The sequence below is a fragment of the Mangifera indica genome, chromosome 6, assembly GCF_011075055.1.
Source record: "Mangifera indica cultivar Alphonso chromosome 6, CATAS_Mindica_2.1, whole genome shotgun sequence".
NCBI classification, from domain to species: domain Eukaryota; kingdom Viridiplantae; phylum Streptophyta; class Magnoliopsida; order Sapindales; family Anacardiaceae; genus Mangifera; species Mangifera indica.
The window spans coordinates 16,966,419-16,994,023 of NC_058142.1; the positions used below are offsets into that span (position 1 = coordinate 16,966,419).

The 27,605-nt window shown below is 33.2% G+C and overlaps 3 protein-coding genes across 7 annotated transcripts; 2 read left to right on the top strand and 1 right to left on the bottom strand.

The window, feature by feature from the left end:
• LOC123219134 (protein PHLOEM PROTEIN 2-LIKE A1-like) lies at nucleotides 1–27,409 on the top strand. 4 transcript variants are annotated; one of them, XM_044640888.1, is made up of 4 exons: nucleotides 1–109; nucleotides 26,447–26,527; nucleotides 26,617–26,738; nucleotides 26,826–27,409. In XM_044640888.1, the coding sequence occupies exons 1-4, from the start codon at nucleotides 56–58 to the stop codon at nucleotides 27,220–27,222; spliced, it is 654 nt and encodes a 217-aa protein (XP_044496823.1). In that variant the 5' UTR covers nucleotides 1–55; the 3' UTR covers nucleotides 27,223–27,409. The 4 variants fall into 4 exon arrangements, with proteins under 4 accessions (XP_044496823.1, XP_044496822.1, XP_044496825.1 ...); XM_044640887.1 differs by lacking the exons at nucleotides 26,447–26,527; nucleotides 26,617–26,738; nucleotides 26,826–27,409 and adding exons at nucleotides 280–401; nucleotides 489–1,094 and having other exon boundaries at nucleotides 3–190; XM_044640890.1 differs by lacking the exons at nucleotides 26,447–26,527; nucleotides 26,617–26,738; nucleotides 26,826–27,409 and adding exons at nucleotides 280–401; nucleotides 492–1,094 and having other exon boundaries at nucleotides 3–190.
• On the bottom strand, nucleotides 9,490–16,109 carry LOC123219133 (phosphatase IMPL1, chloroplastic-like). 2 transcript variants are annotated; one of them, XM_044640885.1, is made up of 10 exons: nucleotides 15,554–16,103; nucleotides 14,896–14,963; nucleotides 14,611–14,744; nucleotides 13,442–13,530; nucleotides 12,711–12,768; nucleotides 12,570–12,622; nucleotides 12,100–12,198; nucleotides 11,872–11,985; nucleotides 10,323–10,424; nucleotides 9,490–9,806 (listed from the first exon to the last, which is right to left on the bottom strand). In XM_044640885.1, exons 1-10 carry the CDS (start codon nucleotides 15,857–15,859, stop codon nucleotides 9,759–9,761), a joined length of 1,071 nt encoding a protein of 356 aa, XP_044496820.1. In that variant the 5' UTR covers nucleotides 15,860–16,103; the 3' UTR covers nucleotides 9,490–9,758. The 2 variants fall into 2 exon arrangements, with proteins under 2 accessions (XP_044496820.1, XP_044496821.1); XM_044640886.1 differs by lacking the exons at nucleotides 9,490–9,806; nucleotides 10,323–10,424 and adding an exon at nucleotides 10,783–11,307 and having other exon boundaries at nucleotides 15,554–16,109.
• Nucleotides 19,126–21,308, top strand: LOC123219140 (protein PHLOEM PROTEIN 2-LIKE A1-like). The gene is made up of 2 exons (XM_044640897.1): nucleotides 19,126–19,364; nucleotides 20,056–21,308. Exons 1-2 carry the CDS (start codon nucleotides 19,203–19,205, stop codon nucleotides 20,419–20,421), a joined length of 528 nt encoding a protein of 175 aa, XP_044496832.1. The 5' UTR covers nucleotides 19,126–19,202; the 3' UTR covers nucleotides 20,422–21,308.
• Nucleotides 27,410–27,605: the final 196 nt, after the last annotated feature.

A 27,605-nucleotide genomic window follows, 5' to 3' on the forward strand; every position in this document is an offset into this window, starting at 1 on the left:
ACGAACATCATCAGTAAGATTTACTTGGAATTTTGAAGAGAAAAGTGATCAGGAGATGGCTTCAGCTCAAGTTCAGCTCCCACACAACCTCCATGCCATTCTGAAAGAGGGAGACTCCCAGACTGACGCCTCCTGCGACAATCTGATTGAAAACCTCCAGGCTGGAATCTTCTTGAACCAAAACAAACTGGCAAGTAACATCTTCAATATCATTTATATATATATTTGTACCAATTAATTTCAATGCTAATAATCAAATAATTGATGTTTTTACTGCAGAAGTTTTGGGTTGACAGGCTTTTGTGGGCTAACGCCTTCGACATTCATGCAAGGGGTCTCGCAATCACTTGGGGAGACGATACACGCTACTGGAATTGGACTTCTAAGCCAGACACACAAGGGTATTTATATATCTTATATGTAACTATTGGTTATCTACTTTATTTTAGTTAAAGGAAAATTAATTAATGAAATAAATTATATTTTAGCAGTTGTACATGTGTTCAAGTTGAGGTGGCTGAATTATTGAATGTCTGTTGGCTTGACGTAAGAGGGAAATTCCCTGCCAAAAACCTCACTCCAGGGATGGTTTACCAAGTTTCGTTTGTGTTAATGATGAAGGACGGAGAATATGGATTTGCAAATCATCCAGTGAACTTTAAACTCGCCATTCCCAGTTACCATGAGAATATTGAACGCAAAGAGGATCTGAGTACGTTGCCTAAAAACAAATGGACAAAGGTCCGAGTTGGCGAGTTCATTACATCTTGCAATATGACTGGGAATTTGGAAATCTCAATGTTTGAACACAAATCCCAGTGGAAGAGTGGGATGATTGTCAATAAGATCGAAATCCGCCCAGTGCGTAGGCAGTGCCAGAACTGAGAAGGGGGATAATCAACGATGAGACATTTGCGAGACTAAAAGTTACTAGATATTAAATAATTTAGTTGGCCTATGTCTCATCGTGTCCTTTCTCTTTATGACTTATATTGTAATAAATAAAACTATGAGACTGCACGTTTCCAATAATAATATGTGAGAGATAATAAAATTATTAAGTTTAATAAAATCAAGATAACGCAGCTTCCTAATCGTGGAATTTTTCTCAACTTAGGAAGAACATACAGAAGCCAAAATTTTTATTTTAATAAGCTGCATAATCTTCATTTCCAGTTTACTTGCCTAGATAAATACATGCCTCAAAGCCTCTTTATAAGTGCCTTCAAATACGTGAACCCAACCCTACACTTTTATTGAATTATTGAATTATTCAGTTTTACTAAACTAAAATATAATTAATGTTAACACATATAAGAAAATTTTCCTTTTTATCCTCCTCCGAAACAAATTATTATTTTCAAATTCTGATTCAAAGAAAGACATTCAAGTCAGTCAATATACAGAAAAAAAATAATCTTAGTCTTGATTTATATATACATGCTCCAGAGTAAATTTTAGTACAAATCTGTATTTACGTAACATGATATCAATGCATATATTCAAGATTTTTTCTCTTTTTATCCTGGAGAATATTATTTATTATTTTACAATAAGTAAATATTTTAATTTGCATATATGATAACGATGATCAACAATGTTATTTCCCAAATGAACTGGGACTCTCAGTCTCATCTTCTATGTACATGCTCCAGTTTAAACTTATCAAGAATCTTTCTTTTGGTGACATGATATCAATGCATATATTCAAGATAGATGTTTTTGTCCCCCTCAAGAATAGTAATTATTCTTTCTTGATAAGTAAATATTTTATATTGCATATATAACAATCATGATCAGCAATATTATTATATATAAAAATTGTTCATTTTGTATATAAACAAAAATGTATGGGACTTTTGTAAAATAATCTATGCAATAACCAAGAGCCACTCTTTATATATGCTATACTTTTTCATTCTCCTTTTAAAATCTTAGCTTGTCAAAATTGTAGATTGTAAATTTGCTATTACATTTGATTGAATATATATCATCCCATCAAGTAGGGGAAGATCTGACCCTAGTTGGTGCAGCTCAAACAAGTCAATTTTGATTTGAATCAAGATCCAATTTGGTTTGAGATTGCTCGTTTACCTATTCAATGATATTGTTAATCCTGTGAATAACATTATTTATCATGCTAGCAATACTTTAAACCTAACAGAGCGAAAATTAAATGGTGTTTAACCTACCTTAACATCACATCAATGCATCAATTCCAAGCTGAAATACAAGGTGCTCGATCTCAGCTAGCTCAATCGAATAGCAATCCAAGCCTAAATTGGCTTCAATCATGTTCACCCAGTAACTGAGATCTTAATATTAGTAAGAATATCACAAATTCATGTTGACTGCCTGCAACTTCATATAACATTTACCCTCAAAAACCCAGAAAAATGTAACAAAAATTTTACATAAGCTACTCTATCAAAGACAAATTCAATCTTGGGACCAATGAGTTAAGGAACCACCATGCTTATACTCCATCACTCTAATTGTTCATACTGTTATCCATCAAAAGTATTAGTATACCCTTATATCATGGAGGTTGTTAAAAATGTGACTCATTCAAAGATTACTTATCACTTAAAGATCTTGAAACAATAGAACAGGCATTCCATGATCAAGGATTGGATATTTCAAACAATGTAATATAGAACAAGATCGTTTGAAGCTAGGAACAAGTGTTTCAAATGTCATAATAGATTATAACAAGAACGTTCCACCAAATTATTATAGGTCATACCAAAAGGTCCATAGTCTTTCTAATAATCGTTCAAAGCATGCATATAGCATTCGAATTGTAGGAACCAGAAGAGGAAGAGAAACAGGGCAATTCACTTACAATAACCATGATTAAATAGTAGAAAGGGTTCCAGAGAAGGAACGACTATTCTAATCAGGGTTGGAGAATTTTAGTTGAGGCATTGTTGTATTTTGGGTTACTTAGGTTACCAATTGTATAAGGGAAACCCTAATATGTATAATTTACATAACTTTTACAGATTTCCTTCAGAATAAAAACATGAATGGCTGATATGTGGACGTAGGCATATCGCCAAACTATGTAAATTTGTATGTCTTATGTGATTACTTTCTGGTTTTGATTTTCTCTTTGCTTACTGTGCAATTCAATTCAATATTTTGCAAAACAACAAGGTTCATCCTCTAAGATAAGAATATCCGAGATGCTTACAATGGGTTGTGGATCCTCTTTATAGAAGGAATAAAGAAATAATGTTATTCTTATTTTAGAATAACAATAAAAAATATTTGTACAGACTTTTGATACATAATTTGGATATACAGATAATATATCATCATATAATTTAATGATTTTGAATTTAAGAAAAAGTAACATCAAGTCAAATGATGACACATTCTCTGAATATTTGATTTGTATACAAAAAATGTATACATATAACATTACTCTTTAGAATAATTTATGATACAGACAATTACTTTTGGTATAGATAATAAAATAATAGTTTTCGTGATAAAATAAAAACTACTGTTGTTACTCTGGATTCCGATATTTCATTCTAAAATTCCAAATAGGCAACTCAGTAGCACAGAATTTTAATTCATGTCACGAATATAGATTATTGGCATAATGTCATAATACTTTCTTCCCTAAGAATTTTCGTACATCTATACAGAGGCAATATTAATTGGACGGTGTATAGATTATGTTATCTAGAGGTGGGAGATAAGATAATTTCAATTATATATCCAGTGAACTTTGAACTCGTCGTTCCCAATTGCCATGAGACTATTAAACGCAAGGAGGATTTGAGTAAATTGCCAAAAAAACAAATGGACAGAGGTCCAAGTTGGTGAGTTCGTTACGTCTTGCCATATAAGTGGCGACGTGGAAATCTTCATGTTTGAACAGGGTTCCCAATGGAAGAGTGGGATGATTGTCAATAAGATCATCATCCACCCAGAGTATCGGCCTCTCAAGTGAGAAGGAGGAGAATCAACAATGAAACGTTTGTGAAACTAAAAGTTTCTACATACTAAATAAGATATCTCATGTTGTACTTGTAGCTTCTCATCATAAGTTCTATTGTAATAAATAAAATTGTGGGAGCTTACATATGCTATAATAAATCAAATCAATAATATGAGATTGCTGCACAAAAATTTCCAGCATTCTATTTTCTCCATTCTACTTTGAAATGTCCAAACATAGGCAGGTTCAAGCTCAATTCGAATCCATAATAGCTAATTGGAGTCAGCCAGAGATATTGTCAAAAGGGTTGCTGATGGGAGGAATATTGTCATCACCAAAATGAATAGTATCATCAATAAATTGAATAGGATTACAAAGGGTATAAACAATATCATCGAAGACGAATTTGAGTTGATTTATTGAGCTGAATTTCCAGCCCAAATTCAACTCACATTAAGTTGAACAACCCTAATCTAAGCTAACTTGAATTCTCACAAACAATGTTTATGTGCATTCAGTTTTGAACGTCTAAATAGATATTTTGATGATGTGTCATTCTATAAATGAGTATTATTTTATTCTTAATTTAAAATTACCTAAATAGATTGACAACACATTATTTGGATATTCAATTAGATACTTAAAATTGAACGCACATGGTTTTTTTTTTTTTTTGGGAAAGGTAATCATACTTAGCTAAAATGTATTGTTGTGTCCATATGTAGCGCTACAAGTCCAAAATGTTTACATGCCTAGCCAGACACATGGCTTAAAGCCTCTATGTGACTACAAATGCCTTCCAAAACAAAATTGGATCCCGCTAGTAGGGTTACGAGTATGGTAGATTGACAACCAATCAAATATTTATTCTTTTCTCCAGAAATCAAATTTAAATTAAATATTTTTTTTGGGTAAAAAATATACTTTCTATAATAATAGTCACGAAAATTTGTGAATGATTCTTTTTATAGACAACCTAGTTGATGTATTTTCGAGAATCTAATTCATCCATTATTATAAAAGGATGTTGAAACTAGTCATTAACATCAAGAGTATACCAGAGTAATCAGTTGATGTGAAGATTCAACCAGTTAACTTTGGAGGTTGTTGGGTTAAGCTGTCTCATGTCCTTCGGAAAAGTGGCGAGGTGTTAGTACATAAGTGTAAGAATAATGAACCTTAGTCTTGATTTATACATGCTCCAGTATAAATTTAGCGCGAATCTTTGTTTATGTAGAGTTCATGCCAAAATTCTATATAAACTTCTCATCATGTAAATGGAGTGTGCAATGGATAGAATAGTAGAGATTTGCAGTAAAGCGTGTGCAACCTGCAGACAAAAAAGTTGTGAACTATTATGGCCATGCTTTCGGCATATTCATTTTTTTATTTCCTGACTCTTGTCCTTCTAGTGCACTGATTGTTGTGCTTGCTTGTGTGAACAGTCACTCCACTATATTTCTACAACTGTTTTTTGTTCTCGGTATATGTTGTCACTGTACTGTATCCTTGGTTATTTTGTTGTCTTTGCTTTGATTTCTTTGTAATTACTTTCCTGCTTATTCTCTGTATTTTGGCTTATCGTTTTTCTTTGTATTCCTCTTACTTTTCTCTCTGCAATTGCAGAATCAGTTGTCTTGTTTCGTTCTTTTTTTAAATACTAAATTTTGCTTTTGTTTCTTTTTTTTTGGTGTTCTTACTGATGTGCTCACATTCTACCTTGGGTGCAAATTCTCACAATTTTTTTGGCATTACTTTCTTGCTTGATGCCTGTCTTCTGGTTTTCTGGTTTTCTTTTGTTATTCACACTGCAATTATAGGTGTTGATTTTTCTTATTGTCTATACTATACTATACTCAATTTTTTTTTGTCCAGGTTTTTCTTTCTGTTACACTGACAAGCTATCTTTTGTGCAGGTTCTCCCTTCCTTTGTTCCTTCTGACCTTTCATTTATCATAATCTTTTTTTTCTCAAGTGTCTCCCAGGCTTTATATTATGCGTTTCTTTGGTGTCTGGTGTTATTAATGTTCTTTTTTCTTATTGTCTATCTCATTGCCCTCTGGTGAGAGTGCTTATTGTTACTTTGTTTTGTTATGCTTCATTTTGTTTACTGACTTAATGTCCCTTCTCAAAGTCTCCTCTCTAGTTGTTTAACCTTTTTTTTTTTTTTTTTTTGAGTGTTGCATGCTTTTTTTGCCCTCACATTCCTCTCAGTTTCTTTTATATGGCCTGGAACTCAGAAGTCTCAACTACTACGTGCTCCAGTTTAAATTTATCAGGGATCTTTCTTTTGGAAACATGATATCCATGCATATATTCAAGATATAAATGTTTTTGTCCACTCAAGAATAGTAATTGTTCTTTCTTGATAAGTAAATATTTTATATTATTACATATATAATAATGATTGATCTGCAATATTATTATATACAATAATTATTCGTATTGTAAAAATAAATAAAAATGTATGAGACTTTTGAAAAATAATCTATGGAAGAAATCAAGTGTCACTCTTTATATATGTTATATTTTTTCGTTCTCCTTTTAAAATCTTAGTTTGTCATAGCAGGAGACTACAAATTTGAGGTGCTCGAGCTTAGCTTGCTCAATCGAACAATAATTCGAACCCAAACTAGCTCTGATCATGTTCACCCAATAAGTGAGATCTTAATATTAGTTAGAATATCACAAATTTATGTTGATTGCCTGCAACTTAATATGTTGTTCAAGGGTTAACATTAACACTCAACAACCCAGAAAAAAGTAACAAAAAATTCATGTAAGCCACTCTTATCAGAGATAGATTCAATTTTGGGACCTACGCCTTAAGGAACCACCATGCTTATGCTGCACCACTCTGATTGTTCATATTGTTATTCTTCAAAAGTGTTAGTATACCCATGTATCATGGAGATTGTTAAAAATGTTCACTGAGTTGTATTTCCTGTATAAGAATGATAGTGTAGCATGAGTTGTATAGGAATAATTAGTTGTATTTTGTATAGGAATAATTAGCTACCATGTAGGTAGTTTAATTACCAGACTAAGATAAAAAAAATTTCTTGATTTAGTTAGCCCCTTTTATACATAGTGTAATGCTTGTGTAAAGAATATATGAATGAAAATTGTTCCAGAACTTCCTATGTGCCTTCAAAAAATGTGACTTTAAGATTTCTTATCACTTAAAGATCCTAAAACAATATAGAATAGGTATTCCATAATCAAGGAACAAACATTCCAGATGATGTATAATACAAAATAAGGTCGTTTGAAGTTAGGAACAGGTCTTTTAGGCACTGTAACATATTAGAACAAGAACATTATGTAAAATTAGTATAGGTAATATCAAAAGGTTTATATCGTTATGTAAAATTAGCGTAGTTCATATCAAAAGGTTTATAGTCTTTCTTTAACAAAACGAGTCATTTCATTGATTGTTCCATGCGTGTTTATAGCATCTAAATTGTGGCAAGCAAAACGAGAAGACAAACGGGACAATTCACTTACAATGACCAAGATTAAAGAGCACGAGTGAGTTTACCCACAGAAATTAAATTAAAGGAAAACTGTGATAAACTCAAAACAGATGACAATAAAATTGATGGAGTTGGATTAATAGTTACAGAATCAAGAACAGATAACATTGATCCATCTACTAAAATAACATTAGAAGGGGATGCAAATGACTAAAAGGTTGAAAAGAGATTAGGATTACCTGTCCTATGATCTGTAGCACCAAAATCAATGACCCATTTGGATGAGGAGAAAACAAGACATGTATTTGATTTACCTGACTTAGCACTAGTAGAGATAGGAGTTGATGAAGACTTTAGTGATTTTTGGTACTAACGGAACTTGGCATAATCATTTGCATAAATCATAATAGTCTCTCCAGATGATGAATTGATAGCAATGTTAGCCGTTGCAACATATGCTGACTGGGATTTTGGAGTCCGATTCTACAACTTCCTACAAATGCGCTTTGTATGGTCTGGCTCGTGGCAGTAATAGCACACAATCCCTCCGAACTCATGATTATGATCAATAACTTTGTCACGATTGTTGTTGCTCCCTCCTCTATTTTTATTATATGAACGTCCAGTTTCAGGTGCACCACTTCAACTAATAAGAGCGTTGTTACTCTGAAATGATGGGATGCTTTCCGTACGAAGTACCCTAGTAAATGTGTCATGCAAAGATAAAATTTCAGGACTAACAAGTATTTGAGATTTGGCAGTTTTGAACTCAGATAGAAGACTAGCTAGAAAGCTCACGATGGCCATTTTTATCGTTAGGCTTGCTAAACCTTTATATCAAGACTAAATGGTAACAATATATTAAATTCTTCATAAGTTCTTTTGAAATCCATAAAATGAGATGTGATGGTCCTATCCTATTTTTCTGCATGATAGAAAGTTTTGCACACCTCATATATATGAGAAAGGTTACCTCTTCTAAAATACAAAAAATCTAAATATTCTATTAGTTCTTTAACCAATTCATAATGATTAATTAAACTAACTACCTCACTTTCAATAGAATTCCGAATCTGCAAGAATAATCGAGCATCATCTCTTAGCCATGCTTGTCTAGTACCATCCATAAGAGGAGCTTGCGTGAGATGATCATCTTTCTCAAGGCTTAACAGATATAGTCGAACAGTTTTACTCCACTCTAAATAATTAGACCCATTAAGTTTGTGTTCAGTGATCTTTGACATTACTGGAACCATTTCAGCCATAGTTATCGGTTTAATATCTGTCATAATAACGCTCAAAACAACCGAATAGACTAAATAGCAAGAAACCCTTGCACAAATTGATTTCTACAACAACTAAGACCCGAATACACTGCACAGATGACAAAGAACAGTGAAAAAGAAGCGAAAATCTGGTCAGAAAGAAAGATTTAGTGACGGCAATATTCCGGCAACAGCGACAGCGAACTGCGACGACTGTATGGGGATCTGAATGGTCAACGTCGTCTAAGTCTAATTGTGTCGGCCGTGAGAACCAACGCGCCACAGAATAAGAGATCTAAAGTGTTTATTTTCAAAAGAAACAGTGGCGCGTGTGGGTCACACGCTGAACTTCTGTTGGCTGGATTCTAGAAAACTGGCGATCGACGAAGCATGTTCTTTTTTAGAGTGGCGGTGAGAACTACTGGTCACTCTACAATCGGCGATTGGCGATTCTGGGAAATTGCTCACTGGGGCTAGAAAAAAAAATTTCGAATTTGCACACTAGGGCAAACCGTGCTCTAATACCATGAAGAAACTGAAATTCAGAGTATAAATTTTATTTATGCTTTTACTATTTTAGAGATACGTTTATATATATACATTAGATATTCTAGATTAAGAAAATGAATATTTGATTCCTATAATTGAGATCCTATAATCAGCTTCTACCATAATTAAATTCTTATAATTAAACTCTATATACTAATACACATATTTACAGATTCTGAAGACTCTACAACAGTTATCATCATAGAATGATGATAAAATTCATAGTTAAAGAAATCCAACCCACTTTTGACTCATATAGGTCTAAAAGACCAGCAAGTTTTTTATTCATGGTTTGGAATGTACAAATGTCCAGCCTGCTTGGTAATTTCTTGGCAATTATCAGCACCATTTATTTAAGAATTTATTTAAAAAAAAAAAGGATAAAGAACAATTGAGAGCACCTGATGGCTGCAAAGAGCCTTCTAATCAAGCTGGCAGACGAAAAAAGAAATCTTGCACCTTTCAAATGTCTGTGTGGTAATTATCAGGCTTATACCAGTGCGAGAAATCAATTCATTTAGTCTTCAATTTCTCAGTTGGAGGTGCAATCCTCTCCAAAAGCTGCACATTCATGGAAAGTAAGACGTTTCAGATAACCTCAACATACTTAATGAAATTGCATTCAAACACACAATTGGAAATATATGTTTCCACAACTTCTCACAGACTCTGTTCATTATATGTCAAACATTTGACAGTGGAGAAAAAAGCAAATACAACTCTCAGTTTCAGCTTTTCGTTTCGACTGAACATAATCATATATAACATTTTAAAGTATGTCACTATAGTATAAAGCATAAATCATAGTATTTCAACTTAAGGATGGAGAGTTCTTATGATATGAGCCACATCAAAACGAGGGAGACAAAAAGAAAGTAAGTTAATATGATTCTGACAGGAACCTACACAAATCAATCCAAACACTCCAATGAGAACAATGTTGACAACAAAAGATGTCAACTCCTCCAAGGTTGTAGCCTTCTAATATCTTAATTAATATTATTAATTATTGTTATTATTATCCTAATTCTAAAAAATTCATTTTTAGAAAAAAAAAAAATGACAACAAAATCAAACCTTAGCATGTAGTACACCATTGGATACCAAAACAGATCTATCAAACACACAAAACTTTCCACCATCCATGCGAGTAACTGCCCCGCCAGCCTCTTCAACAATCTGTTTACAGGGGAGTAAAAAAAATGCCATTAATAAATTAAATTGAAATCAGAAAACCTTGGTCTCTCAAAGAATGATCTTTTGTTGTTTAAGTGGGCATCATATATCTTTACAATAAAACTATGCGTACTGTTACAGACCTGGAAGGATGGCCAAACTTTCCAGTTGACTGAAGGTTCCAGCAGCTCCACAGCAGCTCCCCCAGCAAGATTTCCAGAAACAGCCTCCTCCTGCAGTCTCAATGTTCTAGGATTCTCTCCAACAACTCAACACAACAATCTCCCAATCATTTATCCACAGCTAAGCAAAGGAAAAATTAATTGTACTCTGTTGTCATTCTCATTGGCATGTAAATTGATTGTACTGGAAGGATTTCTATTCAATAAAGTTTACTGTTCACTACATATCCATGTTGACAGAAAATTACATTAACTTGCTCAAGCTTCATTATAATGTTCATCAACACAAATACAAGTTCTCCACAAATCCACCAACAAGAACACTAACCGAAATCAAACAATAACAGCAACAGCAAAATAACAGCAACAGTAAAAATAACAGCAACAGCAAAATAACAATAAACTCCAGGAATGCTGGGTTTTGAGAGCCAGCCCTCTCCACTTCTACTCAGCAGCTCAAAATAACATCCATAATCCTCTGCAGCTCTTCCCTGCTTTTTCCTATTTTATGTGCCGCCTCCTAACTGTCTATGGTCCCCACCACTGCAGGCTCTTCTCTGATTTCTGGAAAAGGGCCTTCAATTAATTTCAGCTGCCTAGGTGCTTTGTCCAGACTGCCCTCCTTCATTTGGTCTTCCCTTTTGCTCTCAGCTGGGCCATTATCCATGCTCCCTGGGCTGCCTTCTGTATTAACTCCTTTGGGCCTGCGGTGATAAACCCTTGTAATTAGGTTCCCAACACGTACTTATTTTGAGTAGACAAATAGTACACTTTTTATATGTGTCATCAAATGATTAGTGATATTGAATTAAAAATAAAATAACACCCAATTACATAATGACACACATTAAGTATGTATTCATTTGTGTACTCAAAATAGGTACACATAACATTGCTCATATCTTTATGCACCATGTTCATTATTGTAGTTTTCACTAATGATTCTTCTTCAGGAAAAACATAGCAAATGGCTTGCTGTAAAAAGTAAGCAATCTCTGTGTTGATTGAGGAAAAATACGTAAAAAAGAGAAAGTAAAAAGATTAACTTGATCTTTAAGCATTCATGATTAAGTTAAAAGGAAGAATAACAAGAAAAATTAAATCTAAGGACCTTATGAAGCTCTCATGATCAAATATGATGCTACCAAAGATGAAATGTGGTGCATGAGCAAGTAATAGCCCACTTTCCAAACATGCATAATCAATTTCACAGCAAAAGTACACCACACTTATCTAGCAAAAGCATTAATAAAGATAAAGAAAATTACCAAAACACCTGCAGCCATATCCCATGGCTTTAGACGATATTCCCAATAGCTTCCTACAATCCCAAGAGCTACATGGCACATGTCCACGGCAGCAGCTCCAAGTCTTCTCACACCCTTAATTGAGGAAAAGTGAACAGACAGAAGAAGGGAGCAAATATGAGTTTCTACAACTTAGGCAAAAACAGCATCTGTTTAGGGAGGGGTAGAAAGCAAATAAACACTCAGTACCCGGCTGACATCAGTAAATTCCTTGAATAATTCTATATTAGTTGCCCATGCATCATCATGCTCATATCCAAAGCCAGTCACTAAAAGAGATCGCTCCACCTAGAGGCAAGGAAAAGATAAGTTGTTGAAATTCAAAAAGCTCAACTTCTAAAAATCATAAAACATAAATCAACATACTTTTGACAATTTCTATAACAATACGATAAAACATCTACACATAGATACAACCTCTGTAACCAGTTTTCAAGACTTCAGCCTTGGAAGTCCACATGCCTGTAGATGATGTAGTAAGGCACATGCTCATTGAGTCACAGAACCATGCATCATCCATAGAAAGCATATGAATGAATGTGGCTATTCATTCTCCAACATCACATGATAATGGAAAATGGATAAGTATATACTTATACTAAAGCTATTTGGTGCACATATTACGTGTGAAGATCATGAATTTGCCACTAATTGCTCACCTGATCAGTTTGACTGACGTAAATTTTTTGACCATTACAGAATGATCCTCCACCTGTAATAATGAGATCAAATCCATTCATATATATAAATTTAAATTACACAATGCCGTTAAGAATACTGAACAATGAACATTTTCATACCAGCAGTTGCAGAAAATATACGGGTATTCCAACACATAGGGCCACCCACAAACTCTACCTGAAAACAGAACAAACATTGTCATTTTACCTTCCATATGGCAACTGAAGAAACCATTCACACCTTTTCTTCAATTGGGAAATATTATAATTCACCAAAAGGCTGAAACTAGACCTCTCAATGCTTTAGTACACATTGTCATGTTAGTATACACAGATTTCATCAATTACCCATTGATCTTAAGATCTTAAATGTTCATATATATCATATACAAATCTCATTGTTTTCTTCCTTTGATAGTCTCATCCATAAGATGCCTCAGGTTGAGTACAGTCAAGTCATTTAGAACAACAGAATTGAGCTGCAAATTCAAGATTGTCCTATTTTAACAAAAGGGGTTTCTAAAATGTTACCTTTCATAAATTTCTAGTAAATAATATATAGCATGTCAAGTATAAAATTGCAATACCACAAAATGGAACAATTAATCATCTATGATTGTTCATAGCTGTACTCTGGATCCTGGGCTCTCCTCCCAAAAGTTGCTGCTCTAAAAGCATGTCTTATTTTTCTTAGTAAGAGACTATAATGTTACAATATCCATAAACTGAGATGCCAGGGAATTTTAGCCAAAAAGTTTTAGACAGCTAAACTTGACATTATTAACAAAACCACAAGTTGGATACAAAAGCACACGGATATCATGTCAAAGAGCAATCTGAGGAATCATTACCACAGCAGCAGCAGCAGGATTTCCTTGAACTAGAACTCCAACAGAAACAGCAAAGCTAGGATAACCATGTGCAAAGTTTGTTGTTCCATCTAAACAATAGAAAAGGATTGCCAAGTTAAAGTCAGTTCTATATAGTCCATTTGCAACAAAAGATAACTGTACAAATGCATGATCCAGCAAAAATAATTAATGAGCACATGCACACAATCACTCCAACATTAACAGTTATTAAACAGATCAATTACAAGAAAATTTGCCAAAAAATTACTCATTTTACGTTGATCTGCTAGTATCCAACTTATGTTAGTTATGGAAAATGACTCTTACAGCGAAAACAAATTATCACTATCAAATTTTCTTTTGTAAGAAATAAGTAAAACTAGTATTAAAGCACTTATTCATTACATTAAAATCTTAAGCATTATCAAAATGATGAAAAATAATAAATACACTGATAAGATAGATTTCATATCAATTACTCATGTTGAATCAGGATAACTTGTTCTATTTATATAGCCTGTCTCATGCTATTTTTCAGTAAATAGTTCATTTTAAGGTTGAACACAATGAATTAAATGGTCACATTTAGGTTGATACATGTGTTTGATTATAGCTCTCTTCAAAAGAATTTATACCCATTTGGTTGACCTAAGTCTTTACCCCTAGGGTCAAGCATTGCTGCTAGGGCTGGATTCGAGCCGAGCTGAGCTCGAGCTCGGTTTACATATAACTGAGCTCAAGTTCGAGCTCGAGCTCGTGAAAGTCAAGCTCGAACTCGGCTCGAATTCAGCTCGGCTCTTTTTTCGTTATTAAAACAACATCGTTTTAATACATATTGGTCAAAACGACATCGTTTTGTATCAAAATTTTTAATTAGAAAACTTGACGAATAGCTCGAGCTCAGCCGAGCTCATTTCGGGCTCGCTCGAGCTCGAGCTCGTTTCAGGCTCGTTTGAGCCGAGCTCGAGCGGGCTCGGTTAGAGTCCAGCCCTAATTGTTGCGGTACTTTAGTACTTGCAAAGAAGTAGTAAATTATAACAGCTTTTGTGACCATATAGAAAAATTATGAAATATCATTCTGAAGTTCCAAACAGCATCTCAAATAAAAATTGTATGAAGCTTATGTCACTCGTCCTGTAGAAGAGGTCAATGGTTTTAGAGAGACAAACCTAAAGGATCAATACACCAGAGATAATCAGATGTTGTGTCTCTGATGATTCCACCCTCTTCTCCAAGAATGAGGTGTTCTCCAAAATTCTTTTTCACAACTTCTAATATAGCCGCCTCACTATTTTTATCTGTGCTGCAAGTAATTTATTATAAATAAGGTAAATAATGCCTGAGCTAAGTTCCATATTTTATAAATCCAGAAATGCGATAAAGGCAGAGTAATATAAGTAAATAATTAAACATCTACACTACTAATGGTAGTGAGAAGAAAGAGAGACTCCTACTCGGTCACCAAGTCAGTGAGTCCTTTATATGTAATTTTACGAGGCCTATTCACAGCATCCATCACAACCTGGAAAAAGAAATTGTATAAAGTCACTTTCAACAAACAACTGCCATACACTGAGAATATGATCCAAAAAGATAATGACATAGCTCCATAAGAATGTGTTTTGATAAAGCTAAATTTGTTAAAAAGCAGTATGCATAACAAATTAGCTGCAGCCCTCAATCATACTCGTATCATATAGGGCTAATATTCTCTTTACAAAGAAGCACAAAACATAACTTTTGAAAGATGAATTTCACAAGGGAATTTTTTGTATGCCTAAAAAAAAAAAAAAACATTTCATGAAGAACCTAGTAAACAGAGCATTTTAAAATGTAAATAATGTCTTCTAAAACTCACCAAAATCTATATATATAAAGTGTTTCACTTCAAAGCAGTGAAATATATAGCCTCAATAGACAATGTAAACTAATGACACTAAAATTATAACCTTCTTATCATAAAGACAGACTCTAAACTTCACAATCAAAGTATTAAAGACTTCAAAAACCAAACCACATTACAACTTCCCTATGAAATTTACCAATCAAAAAAGTAAAATCCAAAACACCAACTAGGCATTCATGAAATTGAAGAATGACAAGCAAACAAACCTCAGCACCAGTTTTAGCAGCAGTCTCAACAACTTGAATGAGCTGGCTAGGAGGAATAGGTCCGGTGGATTTAGCACCAATTTTAGGGTAGTCTTTCTGATAAGAAGTCTCAGACAACACAGCCGTTGTAGAAACTTTTCTCCCCAGTTTTGTACTCAAAGTCGAAACTTTTTTATACCCAGATGAGAAATTGTTACTGGGTTTGAGAAATGGGCACTGGTTTGAGTGATTGAGAGGTGGAAATGATTTGAGTATGTAAGAAAATTTCAGAGAAATGTTTGAGAAGGAAATTAGAGACCTACCCATCTCAATTAGAAGCAAATGAAAGAGTCAAATAGTTGATTTTGAGTATGTTTTTGAAGTCTGATCAAGTTTGAGACACAGATTTTTGTGTTCAAAATCTGAAATTTGTTAGCTCGCTACAAGAATCTAGTATGCACTCTGGATGAGTAGTAGCTTCTGTTCTCTTAAAATAAAAATAATAAATAAATGAAATTCGAGAAAAACAAGAAACAATTGTTTTTTGAAAATAAGAAAAACGGTTGAAATGTTTTCAAAAATTGCAGAGTACACTTCACTGCGCATATATTTGTCAAAATAATTCAAAAATCGATCGAATTTAAATAAGAGTCTTTTATTTAAAAAGAAAAAAAAAGTTTTACTTACTCATTTCTTTTACACTAAAGCTCGAGAACATTTTGGCATAAAACTATATTTACAAGAAGCAATGCGGTTGTGATGGATCTAGATTTAGAAACATACATTTTAAATAAAAAATCAAGAGTTTTAGTAACAAAATAGAGGTTACTATAAGGTGAATGGATGCTTCAAGCATTGGAACAAATTAAAACGAGACCATTTCACTAATTATTCATTAGCCATTGAAAAAGCTTTCTAGTTGTTCTATTCTCATTCTGTTGCGGATATAAATATATGTCATTTGCATATTCAATTAGAAAGAGAGGAGCTTAATTAAGTGGCAAAGGTTTTACAATTTCTATACTATTTTCGAGAGCAATAAAATTGTATGTACACACTTTACACTTTAATACATAATTTGTTACATATTGACGTATAATCATATAATTAAATAATTTTTAAATTAAAGATAAAAATTAATATCTAATCACATGATGATATATTATCTGTGTATTCAAATTGTATATGAAAAATATGTAGTTATAATATTATTAGTTCAAAAGAGCTATCAATCTCTTGCATTCTTCTTGAAATTAAACTTTAGTTTAGGGAATTTTTATCATCTTGTTCTTGTGGTTTTTCTCTAATTGGGTTTCTACATAAATTTTTGTTTGCGCTTTCCTTTCTTGTTTTGTGATTTAATTGCTTTCATTATTAAATTTCTTGGATTTCCGCATAAATGTAGCAGCTACAAGCTTTCCATTGAGTGTAGACATGTCCACGGGTTAGGTCAGCCGGTGGCACATCCAAACCCCCTCTAAAAAGGCACGGCCAATGGGGCATGATCAGCATCTTTTTAGGAAAAATTAAAATAATTTAAGATATTAAAAAATAATTAAAATTTTTAAAAAGTAAACATATAATATGGCAAACTACCTACTAAGAACCAAAGGAGGCATGGCCTAATAGACCCTGGGCATGCGTTGGGCCTTGTCATGCCATAGGCCGTCACAGTCTGTAAGATCCGCCCTTTGATGTGCTCTGACCATCTCCACTGCCACCAGGTTAAATCTGAGTTAATTTATTAAAATTAGTGAAATTATTCACAGAATCAACCAAAGTAGCAGATTTACGAGATAATGGGTTGGTATGATCCATATTCTTGACACCGGAAACAGTATCAAGCATATAAACGGAGAAACCAGCAGATAGAGGTCCATCCACTTTCTTAGACTCATTTGAACGAATGCACTCACACAAAGAAGTATCATCACATGATTCGTTGCTGGTATAGGAAGCAAAGAATCCAGAGAATGAATTATAAGAACATTTACAAGTGGAACTAAGTCCTTCCCCATCCGCATGAAAGCTCGACTTTTACTTCAGCATCCTTCCCCCATATATGGAACTTCAGGAGAGGCACTGGTATAAGCCAATGCAGATTCCTCAGATGTTCATCCTCCCAACGTTGTCTCCGGTGAATGATTTGGCTCTTACCAGAACTAAAACATGAAAGACATAAATATGTGTTTCTATCTATGCACAATCACAAATACACAAGATAAAAACCAAAATATTTATAATTGCGAAATATAAAAACTGATCTCCTGCCATTGCTAGATAATTTGTTGCAGAATATACCCTTGGAACATGTTGTCTTCTAGGTGATTTGATTTTTACAGAATATGGTGTATGTATGCTTTTCAAAATCCCTCACCTAGGGAACTTGAAGGTAGCTTAAATACATTTTACCATAAAGTATGAAAAGAACTGAAGCTTTTGTGGATGAATTATGACATGGGAGTTACAAACCATTAAGCATGGGAGTTACAGATCATCAATATTCATAACAGTTTCTTCATTTATTGTATGAAGCAGTTACTAAGAAGAAGAAATTAACAAAACACTTTAATTTCCCAGGTATATACTGTGAAAAGGCAATACCATATGAATTACTAGAGCAGACTAAAAGGGTGGGAGAATTATGGTCACCTATGTAATACAGAAACGGAAAAACGAAAACAAAAACATTGAAATGTATTTTCTCAAAAACATACAAAATAAAAATGTGGAGAAACGTATAAATATGAAAATTGCCACCAGAATTTTCATGAATTAGAGTTTCTATGGGTGTCATATCTATTGTCATACAAATCAATGGCTCTGATACCATTTAGGCATTTTACAATGGTTCAATATGATGTCTATATGGAATTGTATGGACTACAACTGTATTTCTGTAAAACTATAGTAAAATACAGTAATTTTTTAATTACAATAAGATATGCATTTAACCAACTTAGTTTATCAAACCAAATGAACAATATATATCACACTCGATGAAGCCAATTTTTCGAGCATTAACTGACAATTGGAGAAGCTGGAGATAGAGAAGAGATAAGTTTAAATATACTAGAGATAAGAGAAATTTTAAATATCATAAAGAAGAGAAGACGAAATCAGAATTAGAACTCAAAATTGTAAAAGAGAGTGAAATATAAATCAATTTATAATTGATTAAGGAGTAAGAAAACGAAAAATGTGTTTCAAATTTTTTTTATAAATCCAAAATGTTCCGAACTAGTTTCAGGGCGTTTGGGAAGGGTGCACTTATGTGCTTCCTGGACAGTCACTGACACCACACATCTTGGTTCATTTCATGGTGGGAGCATGTAACTAAAATAGCGGCAGCAAACTAACACTTAAGGCTTTGTGCTTCAACAGAGAATCATTGAAATTTTTGTCATGTAGTTCTTTTGAATATATGCTTTCTATAGTGGGGGATTTAGAATCCGAATAATTGATCACTTTTAAAAAGGAGATTCAAGATGCAAAATACTCTGTCATATTAGTTAATCTGTTTATGATCTATAAATAAACTCAAAACAATTATATCCTTGGTGTCTTTAATAAATTAGGCCAGCCTCTCTCCTAGTATAAAAAACTATGATGCCATGGACATGGAGACAATCGATCATTGATAGCGGGGAGAAATAGTTCTGGTCAAGAGATGGCTGCTGCTGAAGAAACTCAGATTTCTCAAACAAAATTGCAGCTTCCAAAAAGCTATGAAGCCATACTTGAAGAAGCAGACTCACAAATTGATAAATCCTCCTCAGACAAGCTCTGTGAACAACTCTACTCCGGACTTTTCTTGAACCAAAAGAAAAAGGTAACTCTCACCCTTCAAACTAGGGAATTCAATATGAGGTAAATTGAGTCTAAGGTCAACTCAACTTCTCAAAACAATAACATATATGTAGTTCAAGCCCATTAGAGTTGGTGCATAGTATTACCATCGGGCCACTAATAAGGTAAACAGTGTCATTAATTAGATAAACAATATCATAAGAACAAAAAAATTGATCTTAAAATGAATTATTGAATTGGAGCTTCAACAAAAAATCGACTCTTTGGAGCAAGACCACTAACTCAATAGCTCTAATTGGATCCACCCCTACCTGAAATTGTGTGAATTCAAGATTATGTCTGGCTATTGGGTTTGATTAAAAAGTTAGTAAACGTAATATTATTTAAATTTTTAAATATGAATATTTTAAAATTTCTAACCCAAATACCAATTGTTAACTTTCCTTTTTGCCAATATTTATGAAAGCAATCAACCAAGATTTAAAATAAGTAATACTATATGTATTAACAAAATTGATATTAAAAGTGTTAATATTGATATATTATAATTATGTGATTAAATAATTTAATTATTTATTTTGCTTTTAATTCACATCCGTCTTGATTCATGCAAAGCCAAAAAAAAAAAAGTAATTGGCAGAAGAAAATGATCATGTACTGGGCTATAATTTGATCTTCATGGTTATTGTTAATCATTCTATATATTATTGTAGAAATTTTGGGTTGACAAGTTGACCCAGAAAATTTTCTTTGTGTTGTTCGCAAAATCTCTCTCATACCTGAAACCAAACTGGATTGTGCAACCTATCTCAACCGCCTCTACCAGCAGGCTTGAGGAGTTCAAATTACAAGAATCACACATATTAATGATCGAGGAGGTTATTCTACAAGAATCAAATAGTTTTGAGGTGAAAGGGAAATTCAACACGTGCAATCTCAGTCCTCTAACATTTTACAAAGTTTCATTTCTGATAAGGATGGAGAAGCAGGCTCAGGGATGGGAAGATCCTGTGAACCTGAGACTCGTCCACCCGGATGGAAGAGAGGAAGAACGTCGAGAGATGTTGCAGGAAAGCTAGAAAATAAATGGATGGATGTTTTAGTTGGTACGTTTACAACGTTCATCGATGTTGGGGAGATGGAGTTTTCTATGTATGAATTCGGTAAAAGGAAGAAGAAAGGACTTGTCACCTTTGTATAGAAGCTTAATTGGCAGCCAGCAAGCAGACCTAATATACTATTTGTTATGAGTGTTCTTTCAAGATTCATGCATTCACCAAAGGAGACTCACTTTGCAGCTGCAAAACGTGTACTTAGGTACATCAAAGGTACCATTGCTCTTGGCAATTTCTTTCCAAAACACCAGGATAGGCTTTGAAATTGGTTGGCTACACTGACAGTGATTAGGGAGGTTGTGTTGATGATTCAAGAAGCACATCAAGGTACTTATTTTCTCTAAGTTCTGGTTTTTTCACTTGGAGCTCAAAGAAGCAGGAGACAACAGCTCAGTCTACTACAAAAGCTGAGTACATTGCTGCTTCCTCGGTTATCAACTAGGCTATCTGGTTGAGGAAGATGTTGAAGAATTTGGAACATGAGCAAGTTAAAGCAACCAGGATTATGTGTGATAACATTTCTGCGGTCTCAATTTCAAAGAATCCAATCTTTCATGGACAAACCAAACATATCAAGATTAAGTTTCACTTTATTAGAGAAGCCCAACAATCAAATGAAGTGGTGCTTGTTTATTGTTCATCTGAAGAACAGCTTGCAAACATTTTTATCAAGCTACTACCTAAAGAAAGGTTTGAAGCTTTAAGACAAAAGATTGGAATTTGTCATCAAAATGCCAAGGAGGAGTGTTAGACAGTTGGCATTTTAATTTCAAGATATTGTTTTTTTCAGTTCCTATTCCCTTCATTTTCTCTCTTGACTTTATCAAGGTTTAGTTGCTACTTTTTCTGAAGTTAGTGGCTAAGTATGGCTTAATCTAAGAAACACAGAAACGCATAGTAGTGTGCATTTCCATGAATCTGAAGCAGCCCAAAACTGGTATGAAACGTTTCGGGGCCGTTTCGGTAATTTTAAATAAAAGGAAAACTCGTTTCTTTAACTGAAACAATTTTCTATGCATACAAGGATTCTAAAAGTGTATCATAAAAAGATTCTGAAAGGATTTTGAAAATAAAGAACAAAAATAGTTTTCAATGCGTAATAGTCTTCTGGGCGTCTTCTCTTCTTTGCTGTCAATCTCCTGGGCGTCTTCTTCTTCTCTGAACAGTGGTTGGAAGAAAGAAAACTCTAAAAAAAGTGTGCATTTTATTGCCCTCCCATGATACAAATTAGTTTATATGTATTTTAATTTAATGCATCCCTATTCCCAAGTCCAGATTTGTTAGCTTTCCAAGATTTGTTAGTTTTCCAAGATTTTTATTTTATTATAAAATATATATTAAATTATTATATATATACTCCATTAGCCTATCTTTTGCTCAAAGATTTTATATATCTCAGTCAATGCATGCTTTCTTCCATATGTGTCAATGTTTGAATTTTAATTTATTATAAAATATATTTTAAAACATTAAATTATTTTATATGCTCTATTCCCCCTAATATATATATATATATATATATATATATATATATATATATATATATTATGTCAATGCAATTTGGTTAATTTTTGCAATATATATATATCATAAATATAATTTATAATTATAATCCATAATTTATTTTATTAGTAATTATTGAATATTTGATTTTATATAATTTAATCGCATAATTAGTCTGTAATTTAGTTATTCTTGTTTGATTTGAATATTACTTATAGATAAAAGTTTTCCTATAATTAAATTGATTTATTTATGTTTTCAATTTGTGATTTTATTTCAATTGTGTAGTAAGCTGCCAAGAAGAATAGTCGGTGATTTATGTGATTTGGTTTATTTTTTTGATAAATTTTAGCAAATTGTTGGTGATACTAAGGTGATACTAAATTTGGGTTAATCATTAATGAATTCTGCTACTAGTAAGGAAAATTTTAATTCTAAAAATAGTAGTAGTAGTGTGGGTTCTGCAAAAAAGAATAATGATGAAGACCAAAATCCATTGTGGAAATATGTCACAAAAATTGAGAAACCGGGAGAGTCAGGGGGTACATGCAAATGGGTTTGTAATTTTTGTCATAAAGAAAGGCAAGGGACTTACACTAGAGCTAAAGCTCACCTATTAAAAATTACAGGGAAAGGAATCGGTGTTTATTTTAATGTGAAATTTAAAGATTTAGTAAAAAAGAGAAAATTAGATGATGAAACTACCAATAAGATTTATAATTCTCAACCTAAGGAAGTGTCATTGTCTAGTAGTACTACTAATGTAAATCAATCATTGTCTTTATCCTTACCGTCACTGAGTGGGTCAACTCTTTTTTCAAAGAAGAGAAAAATTGATGATTCTCCTATTGCTAAATCTTTTGACATACAAACTAGAGCTCAATTAGATGAGAAAATTGCTAGAATGTTTTACACTGGTGGTTTTCCTTTTAATTTTGCTAGGAATCCAAACTATATTAGTGCCTTTTCATTTGCAGCTAATCAATTACTGGGTGGTTATGTGCCTCTTGGGTACAATAAATTAAGAACTATACTACTTCAGCAAGAGAAAACAAATGTGGAAAGGTTATTGGAACCTATTAAAAGCATTTGGATAGAAAAAAGGGTTAGTATTGTTAGTGATGGATGGAGTGACCCACAAAAGAGACCTTTAATTAACTTCATGATTGTTTGTGAATCAGGCCCGATATTTATTAAAACTGTTAATTGTGCAGGTGAAGTTAAAGATAAATATTTTATTGCTAATTTATTGAAAGAGATAATTGATGAGGTTGGTCATCAAAAAGTAGTTCAAGTAATAACTGATAATGCTAAAAATTGTAAAAGTGCTACGGAAATCATTGAAGGTATGTTTTCACATATTTATTGGACTCCATGTGTTGTGCATACTTTGAATCTAGCTTTGAAAAATATATGTGCAGCTAAAAATGTGGAATCTAATCAAGAGACATATGATGAATGTCATTGGATAACTGATGTTTATGATGATGTTATGGTAATTAAAAACTTCATAATGAACCATTCAATGCGATTGGCTATGTTTAATCGATTTAGTCCTTTGAAATTACTTTCAGTTGCAGACACTCATTTTGCCTCTGTTGTTGTTATGCTCAAAAGATTTAAATTAATTAAGGGTGCTCTAGAATTAATGATTGTAAGTGAACAATGGGGACAATATAGAGAAGACGATCAAGGCAAAGCAAGATTTGTTCGTGATAAGGTGTTGGATGAAAATTGATGAGCGAAGGTCAATTACATTCTTGCTTTTATTGCACTGATTTATGATATGATTCGAATGTGTGATACAAATAAGTCATATCTTCATTTGATTTATGAGAATTGAGATTCTATGATTGAAAATGTTAAATCGATTATTTATGAACATAAAGGAAAGTTTTCTACCCAAGATTCTCCTTTATATTCAGTGATCTATAGTATTTTTTATGATCGTTGGGCAAAAAGTAATACTTCACTCCATTGTCTAGCTGATTCATTGAATCCAAGGTAAATATCTAATTGAATTATATATTTCTTTCATACTTATTTATTAAATTGGGTATTAATTTGTTAACTATTTAATATATCTATTATTTGTAAAGGTTTTATAGTGAACAATGGCTTGAAGGAGGTGAAGGTAGAGTGTCTCCTCATACGGATGGGGAAATATCTATTGAGAGGAACAAATGTTTTAAAAAGATCTTTTCTGAAGATGAGCGTGTTAAAACATTGGATGAGTATGCTAACTTCTCCCTCAAAAGTGGACCATTTGAAGATCCTGACTCAATTAGTGCTAGATTTAATACAGACGCGATGAAGTGGTACGCATGTTTTGGTTCGAATGCTCCATTGCTTCAAAAGTTTGCATTCAGAGTACTTGGACAACCTAGTTCCTCCTCTTGTTGTGAAAGAAATTGGAGTACTTATTCTTTCATTCATTCAATTAGAAGGAATAAATTAATTCCAAAATGTGTAAAAGATTTGGTTTTTGTTCATAACAATCTTCGTTTATTGTCAAGGGTTAACTTTAAGTATTATGATGGTAAGGAGAAGATGTGGGGTGTTGGTGGAGATGACTTTGGGAGTATGGAAGATGTGGGAGTTCTTCAATTAGCCAACCTGTCATTAGATGAACCAGAATTAGAGTCTGTTTTTTTCGATGAAGATGCAAATGACATAGTGGATAAGGAGAATGATCAAATAGAGAAAATACAATAAATATTTTACTATATTTTTAATTTTTTTCATTATATTTTATTTGATGACTTTGATATTGACCCTTGGAAATTATTATTTTGATGAAATAATATTGAGTTTGTAGGTTGATTTATTTACATTTTGATAAAATATATTGATTTATATACATGTTTATTTTCCATTTTAAAAAATGAATATATAAGTATTAATTTAATTTATACATACATGTTTCAAGAACTTGAATTTGTAATTTATTTTTTGTATAAAATTATTTTGATATATGTTATTTTAAATTGGTTGGAAAAAATCTATTGTTATATTTTTTTAATTAAAATATAGATTACTGTATTTTTTATAAAAATTTCATATTTATAAAAAAAAACCCTATATTTTTTATATTACATGTTTTCCCACGTTTCCGTTTTAATGTTTCCATTTCTATGCTACCTAAGGCTTAATTAATGGCAACATTTTCTCATCAGTTTTATCCACTATGTTTAGTGGCAAGTCTTTAGGGAAGTTTGTTATTTTCTTTGTATATAAACTCTGCAATCAATGAAATAAAAGAACGCTGGTATTTTCAATCACTTTGTATTCCTGTTTTTCAATTACTACTGCTCTGTTTTTTTCAAAAGTTATGGTGTGTACTTTGGAGGGAATTTTGTGGAGTGGAGTTCAAGGAAGCAGAAGGTAGTATCATTGTCTTCAACTCAGTCAGAATACAGGGCTTTGAGTCAAGTGTCGACTGAGATAGTGTGGCTGGAAAATTTATTGAATGAGTTGGGTGTGATCTATGTAAATATAGCAATTGTTTGGTATGACAATGTAAGCGCAGGTCTGCTTGCATCAAATTCTGTTTTGCATAGCCGAATAAAGCATATAGAACTGAATATTCATTTTGTTAGAAGTCAGGTTGCTGTCAATGTACTTGCAGTGCAATATGTGCCTTCAGAGTTTCAAGCTGCTGATGTGCTTACTAAAGCAATATCTGTATCAAGGTTCCGTGAACTGAGGAAGAGGTTGAATGTACTGAAGTTAGAAAAAGGAAATGAGAAAGGAAAGGAGGTTGCAACAGAAGAAGGGAGAGTTTGAAGTCCTGGTTTTTTATTTTCAGGGAGGAGTATATGAGTTTGAAGTTTGGCATGAGTATGTGATTGCAGAGCTGATAGTTAGAAGAAGGAAGAGTTCAAAGTACTAGTGTTGTGCTGCAGGGAGAAGTATATGAGTTCAAAGTATGGCATGAGTGTGTGATGATTAGAGGTGATTAAAAATGGTCTAAGGTGGTATAATAAAGTCAGCATGCTTAAATCATGACAGAATTCTGAAGAATTTGTCCTGAGGGAGGATGTTAAGCATACTGACTGAATGGAAGCAGGTTACGGCTGAAAGAAAAGGCGATAACAGAAGGAGAGTGACTTAACGGAGTATTAAGTAGAAGTTGACAAAACGGTGCATAGAGAATAAGCAGAGCGACGTCGTTTTTGCAAACAAAAGAATTGAAACAGGAAGAAAGTTCATTTACTCGACTTAAGGGTCTTGTTCATCGTCTGTTTCTGGAGAGTTCTGAGCTTCTTTGATTTCTTTGTGTACTTTTGAGAATTAATACTTTCTTTTCCTCTCTAAGAATTTTCATACATGTGTACAGAGGCAATATTGGACGGTGTACAGGTTATGTTATCTGGAGGTAGGAGATAAGGGAATCTCAATTATCCTATCGAAAAATAAAGCAAACAGATTGATGGCTTCAGCTCAAGTTCAGCTCCCACACAACCTCCATGCCATTCTGAAAGAGGGAGACTCCCAGATTGACGCCTCCTGCGACAATCTGATTGAAAACCTCCAGGCTGGAATCTTCTTGAACCAAAACAAACTGGCAAGTAACATCTTCAATATCATTTTTATATATATTTGTACCAATTAATTTCAATACTAATAATCAAATAATTGATGTTTTTACTGCAGAAGTTTTGGGTTGACAGGCTTTTGTGGGCTAACGCCTTCGATATTCATGCAAGGGGTCTCACAATCACTTGGGGAGACGATACACGCTACTGGAATTGGACTTCTAAGCCAGACACACAAGGGTATTTATATATCTTATATGTAACTATTGGTTATCTACTTTATTTTAGTTAAAGGAAGATTAATTAATGAAATAAATTATATTTTAGCAGTTGTAATTGTGTTCAAGTTGAGGTGGCTGAATTATTGAATGTCTGCTGGCTTGACGTAAGCAAGAAATTCCCCGCCAAAAACCTCACTCCAGGGATGGTTTACCAAGTTTCGTTTGTGTTAATGATGAAGGACGGAGAATGTGGATTTGCAGATCATCCAGTGAACTTTAAACTCGCCATTCCCAGTTACCATGAGACTATTGAACGCAAAGAGGATCTGAGTACGTTGCCTAAAAACAAATGGACAAAGGTCCGAGTTGGCGAGTTCATTACATCTTGCAATATGACTGGGAATTTGGAAATCTCAATGTTTGAACACAATTCCCAGTGGAAGAGTGGGATGATAGTCAATAAGATCGAAATCCGCCCAGTGCGTAGGCAGTGCCAGAACTGAGAAGGGGGATAATCAACGATGAGACATTTGCGAGACTAAAAGTTACTAGATATTAAATAATTTAGTTGGCCGGTGTCTCATCGTGTACTCTCTCTTTATGACTTATATTGTAATAAATAAAACTATGAGACTTCACGTTTCCGATAATAATAAATAAAAGCAATAGTATCAGATTGCTTCATAAAAATGTCAGCGTTCTTTTTCTCCAGTCAACTTTGAAATTTGATTTAAGTTAACTTGAAAATTCATTAATTTAAAGGTGGAGTCAATCCAAGTTGAATCAAATTAAACCTGAAGTTAGTTTGAGTTTGAACTGCAGCCATAATACTCACTTCAAACTCAAGTTTGAGTTCATTCGAGTTACTATATAATATCACCACAAG